Source organism: Rhinatrema bivittatum, chromosome 13 (genome assembly GCF_901001135.1).
Source record: "Rhinatrema bivittatum chromosome 13, aRhiBiv1.1, whole genome shotgun sequence".
Taxonomy (NCBI): domain Eukaryota; kingdom Metazoa; phylum Chordata; class Amphibia; order Gymnophiona; family Rhinatrematidae; genus Rhinatrema; species Rhinatrema bivittatum.
In genome coordinates, this window is record NC_042627.1 from 80,682,742 (window position 1) to 80,696,222 (window position 13,481).

At 44.7% G+C, this 13,481-nt stretch overlaps 1 protein-coding gene across 1 annotated transcript in view; it reads left to right on the forward strand.

The window, feature by feature from the left end:
• The window catches only part of MAP2K5 (mitogen-activated protein kinase kinase 5), a 244,975-nt gene that overhangs the window by 172,426 nt on the left and 59,068 nt on the right, over positions 1 to 13,481 (forward strand). Inside the window, exons 18-19 of the mRNA XM_029575965.1 lie at positions 94 to 120; positions 438 to 470. Of these exons, the coding sequence (XP_029431825.1) occupies positions 94 to 120; positions 438 to 470 (60 nt within the window). The remainder of the gene's footprint in view (positions 1 to 93; positions 121 to 437; positions 471 to 13,481) is intronic.

Here is a 13,481-nt window from a genome sequence, read left to right on the forward strand (position 1 = left end):
GCAATGCAATAATTTTCTCTCAGTGATCATAATGTGTCCAAGTGAGTCATTTTGATTATGACATGCTAATTACATATTGCCTTCTTTTTTCAGATTCAGAAGAACCAGGGTTCTTTAATGGTAAGCTTTATGACTTCAGAAAAAAAATCACTTTTCTTTTTCCTGATGGCTGCTTCTCTTGCATGCTTGAGCGCCCTGTTTTAAACTTAGCAAATTGCATTTTGAAGAAAATGCAAACCTTTAACGGCCTGTATTAGATTAGGTACCATTAGAAATAATAGAACATCCCCAGCATCAGTGTTTTATAAGTTTGCTGCTGTTGATTAATCTTGCTATATTTTATTGCATTAATGATTTTTTCTCCTTTTCCATTCCACTGTAAAGATATTGCATAGAAGCTAATTCTCTCTCCCTCCCTTCTCTGCTTTCCACTGTAGCCTCTCCAGTTATTGCAATGCATTGTTGATGAGGTGAGTCGCTGTCTTATGTACTTTCGCTCCTAAAGTCATTCCTAATGGTGTGGAAAGCTTATATTTTGTTTCCTAATGAAGCACAATGCCCAACATCCTCCGAGCAAGTCGTCTGGCACAGTTTAGAGCCGTTCCACCTCGTCCCTGCATTCTGCCTGCTTTCTGGCTCTCTGCTGTAGAGCCTTCCCCTGCCAAAGGCTGTGTCTCAGGGCTGGCAGTGGGCTCTAAAGACAGAGCATCCTCATGTTAATTGATGTTCTCCTATGCCAGATGGGACGGGAGAAGAGAAATTAGCAGGGAGATTCCTGGCGTATTCTGCTCACAGAGGGAGAGGGAGAGATGGGGCAAACTTCACCAGACTGGACCTAGGCCATGTTCTACTCCTGCCAGCTCGGAGGTGCTACTTATTGTGTGCCATGCTGTGCTTCCCAATGGGGACCTTTTTCTTTACCAGTTTACTATTGTTTTGATAATATTTCGCAATGCAGACACCAAAGCGATTAAAAAAAAAAAAAAAAAAGTAATTGGCTCAGAATGCATTACCAAACACACATCTAGCATGCAAGCATTGTAAATTATACAGGAGTGTATAGGAAAAGGAAGTAAACATAGAGCAATTTAGACAGGATGGTCTGCTGATACCTGGTGCAAAGATCTCATATCACAGGTGTTTTCAAATCAGTTAAACAAAAAAATGATGCTCAGTGAGGGCCTGGACATGGGACAGCACAGTTACTGCATCGTTGTCCTCTGCCCTGGTTCCTGCAGAGCCCTCTCTGGTAGCATAGTGTGTGTATTGTAAGATGTCAGGAACATCCTGCGTATTGAGGACATGCATGGGGCTTCCTGCTGTTGATAGTTCCCTATTAAGTTCTTAAGAACTGCAGTAAATGTCCTGTCCCATTACTGTCTCCAGAACACAAGCTCCAGTGCATAACTTCATGTCTGTCAGTGAACTGCTCTTCTCTTTTATAAACCGCTCCCTTTCTGGCAACTAATAAGAGAGCTCCTTTTAGCAAATTTGCGCAGTCCTCTGAACTTGACCCTGCAGGGGAAGCATTAAATAGCACCATCAGGTTGCCTGTATATGGCTGCTGAATTTCCAGCTTAAACATCTTTTTCACATACTCCCTTACCACCTATGGCATTTGTGCTTACTCAATAGACTAGCTGTTGTCTAAAGATGCCAGCTGCTAACATCAGCCCGTGCGCATGTGTCTGGGTCTCTTCATACACTGGCGTGTGTGTCTCTCTCTGCATATGAGTGTTTGTCAATGTCTTACTCTACATTTTAATGCTTTTTGCCGAGATTACACAGAAGAGACGCCAGAGGGGATATGATAGAAACTTACAAAATCATGAGTGGTGTGAGACAAGTTAATAGGGAGCATTCATTTACTCTATCAAATAGTGCTGGGACTAAGGACACTTTCCATCACTAACGGGTAACAGATTTAGAGCAAATTTGAAAAAGTGTTTTTTCATTCAATGCGCAATTAGGCTGTGGAATTTGTTGCTGGAGGATGTGATCAATGCTGAGGTTTGGACAAGTTTCTGGAGGATAGGTCCATTAACAATGATTAGATAGACGTGGGGATTGCTAGCTCTTACTCCTAGGGGTGAGCGACTGAGAAGAGATCTGCCGAGGGTAACCGCACAGAGCGAGAAGCCTGGGGTAACCTCTCGTAAGAAGCTTGCTGGTCCTTTTCTGCCGTCGTTTCTCTGAGTACTTCTAGGCGACCCGGATGAGCCACGGCTGGACACAGGATGCTGCACCTGATGGCCCATTGCTGTGACCCAGCATGGCACGTCTGATGTTCTTGTGGGATGTAAAAAGTCAGGCCCCTGAAAGAAACAAGGGAAAAGCCCAGGTAGAAATTGCAAGAGCAAGCGGAGCAGGCCTGCTTCCCATGAGAGGCAGCTCATTTACTGCTTGCTAAAACCCAATCTTCTGCATGTCACTGGTCATGCTTCAGTATTTGCTGCAACACTTTATAGAAAAGCAATAAAAACACATTGGGAGGGGGAGGAAGGGTAAGTGCCTGCAGTTTTTCAAAGCTTGGCCCCTTGGGATGAGCAGGTTGAGCTTCTGTTTCATGCTTCTCTGCTGGAGCTATTTGAACAGCTGTGAGACTAGAGAGAAATCATCCGAGCTATTGCAGTATTTCGAAAGGTAACACATACCTGCTCCAAGATGTTCAATTGTATCTTCTTCTATTAACAAAAGTTTCCCAGTCCGAAAAGCAGCGTGTTTTTCCATGGCCTTGAAAGTCCGCAGCCGCTGCGGTTTGGGACCCTCCTCTCAGATTTTGCTTGTCAGATGGATCTGATGTTTGATCCATGGGATCAGTGAGAATAGATGATGGGTATAAGGCCCATCCTATCTAAGCAAGCTCCCTTCCTACTGCAGCACCGCTTTACCCTCTGCTCCCCACCACCACAGCGTCTCTCTACTTCTGCAAGGCTTTCTTGAATTCCCTTATCATTTTTGTCCCAAACACCCCCATTGGCAGGCTGTGTTAGTATGATCCCGGCCCTGCCTTACAAGCCTCGGAAACATTTGAATAAGCCGAATTCCTCGATTCACTGTTAGCCTCCTTTCTCTGAGTCTCTTTCTGGTATCCTGCACTATGACTGTGAAGCTCCGATTCAGCAGTAGCCCTTATTGTCAAACAGTGATGACATTGTAGATTTGTGGATTGAAGAGATCGGTCTCAGACCACATGAAGTTCCATCATTTGCACTGAGATTTAATTAATATTCTGAAAATCAAAATCTGATTTCACAGCTATGGAGAGAATATCACCAATATTATTTAGAGACAGATGGATTCTTCGTAGCTTGCGATGCCTTTATTGGATCAACGTATAAATTATGCAGAGATGATGCGCATAAACTTTGTTGTTTCAAAAACTCACATGCAGTGGCCTCTTTGGCTAGTATGTGTGTTGGTGCAATAAAAGATATAGACCTGCAAAACTAGGTTCCTGCATGGCCGACGTGGCTCCTCGAACTCTGCGCTTCTTCAGTTTTGAGAAGAACTTGGTCTAGAATACAAGAAATGCCACTGGGGGTCAGACCAAAGGTCCAGCGAGCCCGGCATCTGTCTCAGGTCTCGAGTACCCGGCAGGATCCCAAAGAGGAGACCCAGTGCTCCTGGCTCATACCCAGGGAGCCTTCAGTTTGGGTTTTTATTTTTTAACATTTTTCCCGGGAATTTATCAGAGTTTATTGTGAAAAGAACAAAAACAGGAGAAAAATCAGTGGGACAAATGTGACTCATTTTTCTGGTGGACAGAAGCCAGGACAATAAAACAGTATTGAGCAGATTCTCCCACTCACCAGCATCGCTCTCTCTACCCCCGTCCCCTGCCCAGCAGGCCCCTGAGAACCTCCCTCTCACTCCCCCACGCCCCATTGCACCAGCGTTCATCCTGATTAGTGGTGGCGCAGGCTTCTCCTCAGCTTACGGAGGCTCCCGCGCTCTGCGGCGCTGCACTTCTGCTTTTATACAGGGCCAAGGAGTTGGCCAGGAAGCGCTTCTGGTGAGCATAACCAGCTTCAGGGGCCGCACTGACAGCACCAAGCGCAGGCACCCTGGCTGCCTGGGGGAGAGGGAGTGGGGTCAGTGGCATTGGTGGGCGAGTGCTGTCGCTGGTGCGGGGACTTGAGACGCTGCAGCTCTGGAGCTGCTCTTTAATCAGCCTAAAATCAGGGTGAAATCGGTTTAAACTGATTGTCACTTTTGGAAAAATCTGGGAATTTATGGGTGAAAATCGGTTTAAACTGAAAACGAAGGACCCTACTCATAACCAGGGATTGCAAGGGCCTCCCCTCATCTTCCTGGCTGGTAATGGTTTGTGGACTTTTCCTCCAGGAACCTGTCCAAGCCCTTTTTAAATCCAGCTACATTAACTTCTTTCACCACATCCTCTGCAAGAAATTACACAGATTAATTGTGCGTTAAATGGAAAATATTTTCTCTGATGGTTTTAAAAGTGCTACCTATTAACTTAATAATGGAGCGTGCTCTAATCCAGGGCCACGTTATTGGCTCTCACACGTCTCTCCTTGGAGCTCTTTCTCACTCACACATGTTCGCTCCCGGTCTCTCGCACTCACAAACGTTGTGGGTTCCAGAGATTTTCCAGTCTGTGGCTCTGTGGCAAGGTAGGGGAAGTGATCCAGAATTCAGTCATAGAGCTCCCTGACTGGCAAGCAGTTGTAAGGAAGGTGCTCGGTAGCCATGCAAAGAAAGACTAAAGGATTAAGAAGGCTTGGAAGTGGCAGATTTTCTTTTCGGAAAACCTGGCCTGTTTTCTCCCTCAGTATCATACAGGGGGCTCACCGCAGGAAGATTTGCACTTTCGTGAAGTCAGTGCAGATTTGTGAGTTGATCATCCGTGAACCAGTGTCCACTGAACTGGCTACAGGCGCTGCAGCAGCCACCAATGAGAGCAGTGGATGCCAGTGTTAAAAGGAGAGAAGGGTAAGAGGCCCTGCAGAGCTGAACACCAGTGGCACTGAATCCTTCCCCATTATTAAGGCAGAGCTGCAGACATTCACTGCTTATTCCTGGGATAAGCAGCTTGGATTCGCTCTACCCCTTGGGATTGGCCACTGTTGGAAAGAGGATCCTGGGCTTGATGGACCTTTGGTCTGACCCAGTAAGGCAAGTCTTGTGTTCTTGATTTTTCCCTTATTCGTGTCCCTGTTTTTTGCTTTATGATCCCAAGCCGGGCCTGCATTCTTCCTGCAGAGCCTAATTTCAGCACTCCTCCAGAGTTTAAGCTGGGCCTTCTGCCTCCTGTTTCTATCCCAGTTCCTCCTGGGCCTGCAAGCCTGTTGCTGCCACCACCTCCTCTTCTGGCCACTCTCCCTCCCCCTTGCTCTGCTTTCCTCTCCTCCACTCTCTCACGTTTTCTCCCCTTTTGGGTGGTGATGTGCTGGGAGGTTTCCAGCTGCTAGAGGAGCCACAGCCTATGCCAGAGCAGAAGATGGAGGAAGTGCAGGAACAGCCTGCCAGAGACCATTAAGGATGGCCCGAGATAATGCACTAATGCATGTGACATTGGTTTATCACTGATGACATCAGGTCATCGTGTCAGTGGGCCAAATACCATAGATAGTGCCATGAGGTAGGGGGGAGAGAGGCCGGTTCTGGCCTGTGGGCCGTAGTTTGCCTACTTCTGCTCTAGTCCTAATGCTATTGAAAAGGGTAAATAACCATTCCTTATTTACTTGTCCCATTACACTCACGATTTTATAAACCTCTATCATATCTCCTCTCGGCCATCTCTTCTCCAGACTGAAGAACCCTAACCTGTTTGGCGTTTCCTCATAGGGGAGCCTTTCCATCTCTTTTATCATTTGTTCGCCCTTCTCTACACCTTTTCTAATTCTGCTATATCTTTTTTGAGATGGAATACTCAAAAGATCAATACAGAGACATTATGATATCTTCCGTTTTACTTTACATTCCTCTCTTTATAAGACCTAGCATTCTATTTGCTTTTTTAACTGCACACTGAGCCGAGGATTTCAAAGTATTGTCCACGGTGATTCTAAGATTCTTTTCCTGGTTGATGACACCTAATACAAAACCTAGCATTGTGAACTATAGTTTGGATTATTCTTCCCTATATGCATCAATTTACACTTGTCCGTGTTAAATTTCATCAGCCATCTAGACCCCAATGCCCCAGTCTCGCAAGGTCCTCTTGCAATTCCTCACAATCGGTTTGTGATTTAACTACTTGGAATCATTTTGTGTCATCTGAAAATGTGATCGCCTCACTCATCACTCCCTTTCCCAGATCATTTATAAATGTAATAAAAATCGCAGGTCCCAGTACAGATCCCTGGGGCACACTCTATTTACCTTTCTTGATTGTGAGAAATGACCATTCAGTCCTACTCTCTGATTCCTTTCTTTTAACCAGTTACGACTCTACAATAGGACGTTGCCTCCTTTCCCAGGACTTTTTGAATTTCCTGATGAACTTCTCATAAGGGGCTTTGCCAAATGCCTTCTGAAAATCCAGATGCACTATATCAACCGACTCACCCTTGTCCATGTGTTTATTAACCCCTTCAAAAAAGTCTAAAGGATTTTTAAGACAAACCTCCCGTTTTGTTGGTTGGTAGTTTGCATATGTAATGCTGTATTGTAGGTAATTGGTTTGATGTTGGATTTTATTATGTATGCTAAATTTGTAAACTGCTTGTGTTGTAAACTTTACTGGTAATGCAGTATATTCATTTTCAAATAAATAAATATTGGCTCTGCCCCATTAATATATGTCTATCCAGATGGCCAGTAATTTTGTTGTTCTGAATAGCTTTATCAGTTTGCTTGGTATTGACGTCTAGTTCACCAATATGTAGTTTCCTGGCTCACCCTGGAACCCTTTTCAAAAGTGGGCATTGTGTTGGCCACCCTCCAATCCTCAGGTACCATAGCTGATTTGAATGAAAACATAGAGATTACTAGTAATAAGTCTGCATTTTCATTTTTTAGCTCTTTCAGAACTCTGGGATGTATACCATCCGGACTCAGTGTTTTGTTATTCTTTAGTTTGTCAATTTGTTCTGCTACATCTTTGCAATTTACCATGTTTTGCTTCAGTTCCACTAAATCACTATCCTTAAAGATTGTGTGTGGTGTGGGTATCTCCCCAATACCCTTCAAAGCAAAGATTTCATTTAGTTCTATTATGGCCTTGTCCTCCCTTTTATCTCTTGTTCATCTAGCTGTCCAACCTCTGCTGCCTTATTAATGCTTTAGATTTAACTTGCCAGAGCTAATTCACTTTCCTTTTTTCATTTCTACTTTATGAAAGATGTTATTTTGACTTTAATAGCTTCTTTCATCTCACCATTTAACCATCATGCTGGTAGTCATTTGGTCTTCTTTCCACCTTTTGTAATGCATGGAATACATCTAGTCTGGGCTTCCAAGATAATGTTTTTAAACAGCATCCATGCCTCATGCAAACTTTTAGCCTTTATAACTGCTCCTTTTAGTTGTTTTCTAACTAATTTCCTCATTTTCTCATAGTCTCCCTGTTTAAAGTTAAATGCTACTGCAGTGGTTTTCCTTGATTTCCTTGACGGCTGAGAGGGGATATGATAGAGATGTTTAAAATCATGAGAGGTCTAGAACGGGTAGATGTGAATCGGTTATTTACTCTTTCGGATAGTAGAAAGACTAGGGGGCACTCCATGAAGTTAGCATGGGGCACATTTAAAACTAATTGGAGAAAGTTCTTTTTTACTCAACGCACAATTAAACTCTGGAATTTGTTGCCAGAGGATGTGGTTAGTGCAGTTAGTATAGCTGTGTTTAAAAAAGGATTGGATAAGTTCTTGGAGGAGAAGTCCATTACCTGCTATTAATTAAGTTGACTTAGAAAATAGCCACTGCTATTATTAGCAACAGTAACATGGAATAGACTTAGTTTTTGGGTACTTGCCAGGTATGACCTGAATTGGCCACTGTTGGAAACAGGATGCTGGGCTTGATGGACCTTTGGTCTGACCCAGTATGGCATCTTCTTATGGTCTCTTCAGTGATTATATTAAATTTGATTAGATTATGATCAATGTTGTCAAGTGGTCCCCATCACTGATAATATTGACAGTTTTCTGTTTTATTATTTTATTGTATCTCCTTTCTTTGATGTTATGTTTTATCTTTATTTATTTTCCTTCACTTTGTACACTTACAAAAGATTTGCCATACTAGGTCAGACCAAAGATCCATTAAGCCCAGTACCCTGTCTCTGACAGTGACCAATCCAGGTCACAGGTATCTGGCTGGATTTCAGTAAATAGATCCAACAATTCTTGCTTATAACCAAGGATAAGTAGTGGCCAGGTTTACAGACATCACATTCGGATTTGGTTTCTGAAGTCATTTTATTTTGTGGTGCTTCATGTGATACTGTTCCTGCTTATAAATGGTTTATTATTATTATTTATTGAATTTAATATAGCGACTGTAAAAGCAGTTTAATCAGGCAGTTTACAGTAAAACTAAACATAAAATACAAACTCAAATCAATCTGAACACAAACAAAACCCGATAATTGAGTGGAAAAATTGGGAACATCTGCACTAATAGAAACAGGAGAAGTCGGTGAGAATAGGCATAATGGTGGAACTCACAATGCAACAGATTAGAGCCCAGTGGGAAGGAGCACAGAGAGAAGTTGTGCATATTGGCTTCCTGATTAGTCCAGTGGACAAGAGTGAGGAGCAAGGCCATGAATGCTGGCTTCCTGATGAGTCCAGTGGACAAGAGAAAGAAGCGAGGCCATGAATGCTGGCTTCTTGATGAGTCCAGTGGGCAAGAGAAAAAAGTGAGGCCATGAATGCTGGCTTCCTGATGAGTCCAGTGGACAAGAGTGAGGAGCAAGGCCATGAATGCTGGCTTCCTGATGAGTCCAGTGGACAAGAGTGAGGAGCAAGGCCATGAATGCTGGCTTCCTGATGAGTCCAGTGGACAAGAGTGAGGAGCAAGGCCATGAATGCTGGCTTCCTGATGAGTCCAGTGGACAAGAGTGAGGAGCAAGGCCATGAATGCTGGCTTCCTGATTAATCCAATTGGAAGAGTAAGGAGTGAGGCCATGAATGCTGGCTTCTTGATGAGTCCAGTGGGCAAGAGAAAAAAGTGAGGCCATGAATGCTGGCTTCCTGATGTGTCCAATAGACAAGAGAAAGAAGCGAGGCCATGAATGCTGGTTTCCTGATGAGAGCAAGGTGGAATTGGATGATGATTCCCTAATGAGACCAGGATGAGAATGACTAAGGAGACAGGAGAATGGAAACCAGAAAAGAGAGGTTCCATGCTTGATGGCTCCCATTCAAGAGCATGATGGGAAGGATTAAAGAGTGAGGCCTTTCTTTGAGGACATATCCAGAAAGAAGAATGCACATTTCAGGACAAAATATTTTTGTATCGGTTACTCAGAATAAATGGGGCTTAGCTGTGTTTGTTCACAGCCACATTTCTACCAAGGGACGTGCTTACCAGAGAAGCGTCTGGCGCTGTGGTCCACGTCCTAGCAATGTGTTTTTTGCCTGTGCACCATGCTGATGAGCCGTAATAAGAGAATGGCAGCAGAGGGTCCGGGTGGAGTTACCTAGCATTAAGCATTCTGTGCTTATCCCTTTTGCTCATAGATTGTGTGTAATTAATAATTAAACAGTTGTGCTTGTAATAGGTTGACCCTCCTGAACTGTTCATTAGTCACAAGGAAAAAGCATCACTCAAACTTTTTCCCCCCTCTCCCTCCTCCTTGCCCTTCTCTGTACTTCAGCTGTGAATGCGCCAGGGTTGTTTGGAAATTCAAGCTGACCAAGGTAGTTCCTGAGACCTGCGAGAATTCCTGAGTCCCCGGCTCCTCGCTTAAACCAACTCCTGCCGGTGTGATGTGTAATGCAATAGCCTCCAGCCCTAATGGTGCCCACAGAGTGACAGGATCACATGGCTTGACCATGAATTATTTATTTGGGAGTGATGACCTGTTAACTCCAGAGGGGAGGAGCAGAGCCACCCTCCCTGTTATGAACGGCTGTGAATAATGGAGCCACCCTCAGCCCGTGCAATATTGGAAAATGCAGAATGTCAGCATAACAAATGTTTAGCACATCTGCCTGCTCTGCACACCTTGAGTTTTTGTCACAGTGTGGCATGGGAACTCGATTTAACCCTAGCAGTCACAAACAATTAGAGAAAAATACAAGAATAAATACTGAACATTCTCTATCTTTCCAGCTAGTAATTTATTTTCACCCTTTTTCCTTCTATAGCTTCCACTGTCCTCCCTTATAAATAATCTATGACTTTCCCACCCTTATGCAACCCTTTCCCTGTCTAGTATGTGCCCTGAAGGGGCTTTTCACCCTCTCTCTTCCTCCTTGCAACATTTGACTATTGGGAGTATTGCTGCAATCTCAAACGACCATCAGGAGGCGCTGAAGACCAGCTCTTCCTCCCTCTGGCATCTGTGGGCACTGCCTCCACAGCACTCCCGTCCTCTCCCCTGTAATTGTCATTGGTCTTGGGGTGTGTTAAGCCAGATGTGCTTTCTGTTATGTTGAGGGAAGGGTTGGGATTAAGGTCTTGGAGTGAGCTTCTCATACTTCTGAGCATTAATGGCAATCTCATTGTCATTGACTCTATCACAATTATTTCTTGAGTCGTGGGACTTTTGTAATTTACTTTCTCAAACTGAGAGAGCCTACCACCTTCACTTATTCTGGAAAGGGAAATTCCACTTTCATTGACAGGATATAAGTTGCATCGTTACACAACTGCTTTCAGCTGAAAAAAATGTCACCTTCTCCTGATGACTTCAAAGCTCTGTCAATGGGATAATCCAGGGGGTGGTGGAAAAGCGCACCCGCATCAACCCGACTGATATCTTTTATCCAATTCAGCCTCTGTCTGTCTATCTGTCGCTTTCTTTTTTTCTCACATTTTATGCTGTCCATCTAAGGAGTTCCACATAATTTTACTGCTCTTTCAGTAACGAATCCCTTCCTTTGAAGGTGCTCAAATCTATTTCCCCTTAATTGTAGAGGATCGATCACCTTTGTTTTCTTTGTAACTCCTTTGGCAGAAGATCACAGGGCAGTTGTCTCCAAGTGGGTTTGTTTTGCACATCAATTTTTTATTACTCCTATATGAATATTTAAATATTAGATTTTACAAAAATGTAGTAATCACTGAATACTTTTATACAATCCATAAATATATGTGTGTATATATAAATATATGAATTTTTTTATACAATATAATTTATCTACAAATAGTTGTGCAATTAATTATAAAAACAAATGAACAAGCGTACTAAATGCAATAAAATCCTACATGCAAAACAATGAGCCAGCCACACACATACACATCAACACAAATCACACCCTCATCAGTTTATTTATTTTATTTATTTCTCAGTTTTTTAATACCGCTAAAGCAGAGCAAGTCTGTTCAAAGCAGTGTACAATATAAATAAAACAAATAAAACATAAAAATATCATAATCAACTACAGTCAATGTCAATTCTACTAATCCTAGCAGAAATTATCAATCAACCCCAAGACCTAATTAAAATAACCACACTTTTACCTTCTTTCTAAAATCCAGATAATTTGTTTCCAATCTCACTTTCCGAGGGACTGAGTTTCAAAGCTCTGGCCCTCTAACCAGAAACTTTCTACTCCTATGAACCAATTTATTGTGGCTTCGGTTCAGGTGGAGCATAGGGGGCACCACCTCCAGAATGGTGTGGGACAACATGATGAGGCTAGAGCAAAGCTCAGATAGTCCAGGAAGGCAGAGCAAGGCTTGGACTATCAGGTACAGAGTGCAGGCAATGCTGGAACCAGGGCTTGCATTGGAACAGAGTGCGGGTAAGAGTGGAACTCTGGAGCAGAGTGCGGGTAAGAGTGGAACTCTGGAACAGAGTGCGGGTAAGAGTGGAACTCTGGAACAGAGTGCGGGTAAGAGTGGAACTCTGGAGCAGAGTGCGGGTAAGAGTGGAACTCTGGAACAGAGTGCGGGTAAGAGTGGAACTCTGGAGCAGAGTGCAGGTAAGAGTGGAACTAAGAAACAGAGTGCGGGTAAGAGTGGAACTCTGGAGCAGAGTGCGGGTAAGAGTGGAACTCTGGAGCAGAGTGCGGGTAAGAGTGGAACTCTGGAGCAGAGTGCGGGTAAGAGTGGAACTCTGGAGCAGAGTGCGGGTAAGAGTGGAACTCTGGAGCAGAGTGCGGGTAAGAGTGGAACTCTGGAGCAGAGTGCGGGTAAGAGTGGAACTCTGGAGCACAGTGCGGGTAAGAGTGGAACTCTGGAGCACAGTGCGGGTAAGAGTGGAACTCTGGAGCACAGTGCGGGTAAGAGTGAAACTCTGGAGCAGAGTGCGGGTAAGAGTGGAACTCTGGAGCACAGTGCGGGTAAGAGTGGAACTCTGGAGCAGAGTGCGGGTAAGAGTGGAACTCTGGAGCAGAGTGCGGGCAAGGCTGGAACTCTGGAACAGAGTGCGGGTAAGAGTGGAACTCTGGAGCAGAGTGCGGGTAAGAGTGGAACTCTGGAGCAGAGTGCGGGTAAGAGTGGAACTCTGGAGCAGAGTGCGGGTAAGAGTGGAACTCTGGAGCACAGTGCGGGTAAGAGTGGAACTCTGGAGCAGAGTGCGGGTAAGAGTGGAACTCTGGAGCAGAGTGCGGGTAAGAGTGGAACTCTGGAGCACAGTGCGGGTAAGAGTGGAACTCTGGAGCAGAGTGCGGGTAAGAGTGGAACTCTGGAGCAGAGTGCGGGTAAGAGTGAAACTCTGGAGCAGAGTGCGGGTAAGAGTGGAACTCTGGAGCACAGTGCGGGTAAGAGTGGAACTCTGGAGCAGAGTGCGGGTAAGAGTGGAACTCTGGAGCAGAGTGCGGGTAAGAGTGGAACTAAGAAACAGAGTGCGGGCAAGGCTAGAACTCTGGAACAGAGTGCGGGTAAGAGTGGAACTCTGGAGCAGAGTGCGGGTAAGAGTGGAACTCTGGAGCAGAGTGCGGGTAAGAGTGGAACTCTGGAGCAGAGTGCGGGTAAGAGTGGAACTCTGGAACAGAGTGCGGGTAAGAGTGGAACTAAGAAACAGAGTGCAGGTAAGAGTGGAACTCTGGAGCAGAGTGCGGGTAAGAGTGGAACTCTGGAGCAGAGTGCGGGTAAGAGTGGAACTCTGGAGCAGAGTGCGGGTAAGAGTGGAACTCTGGAGCAGAGTGCGGGTAAGAGTGGAACTCTGGAGCAGAGTGCGGGTAAGAGTGGAACTCTGGAGCAGAGTGCGGGTAAGAGTGGAACTCTGGAGCAGAGTGCGGGTAAGAGTGGAACTAAGAAACAGAGTGCGGGTAAGAGTGGAACTCTGGAACAGAGTGCGGGTAAGAGTGGAACTCTGGAACAGAGTGCGGGTAAGAGTGGAACTCTGGAGCAGAGTGCGGGTAAGAGTGGAACTAAGAAACAGAGTGCGGGTA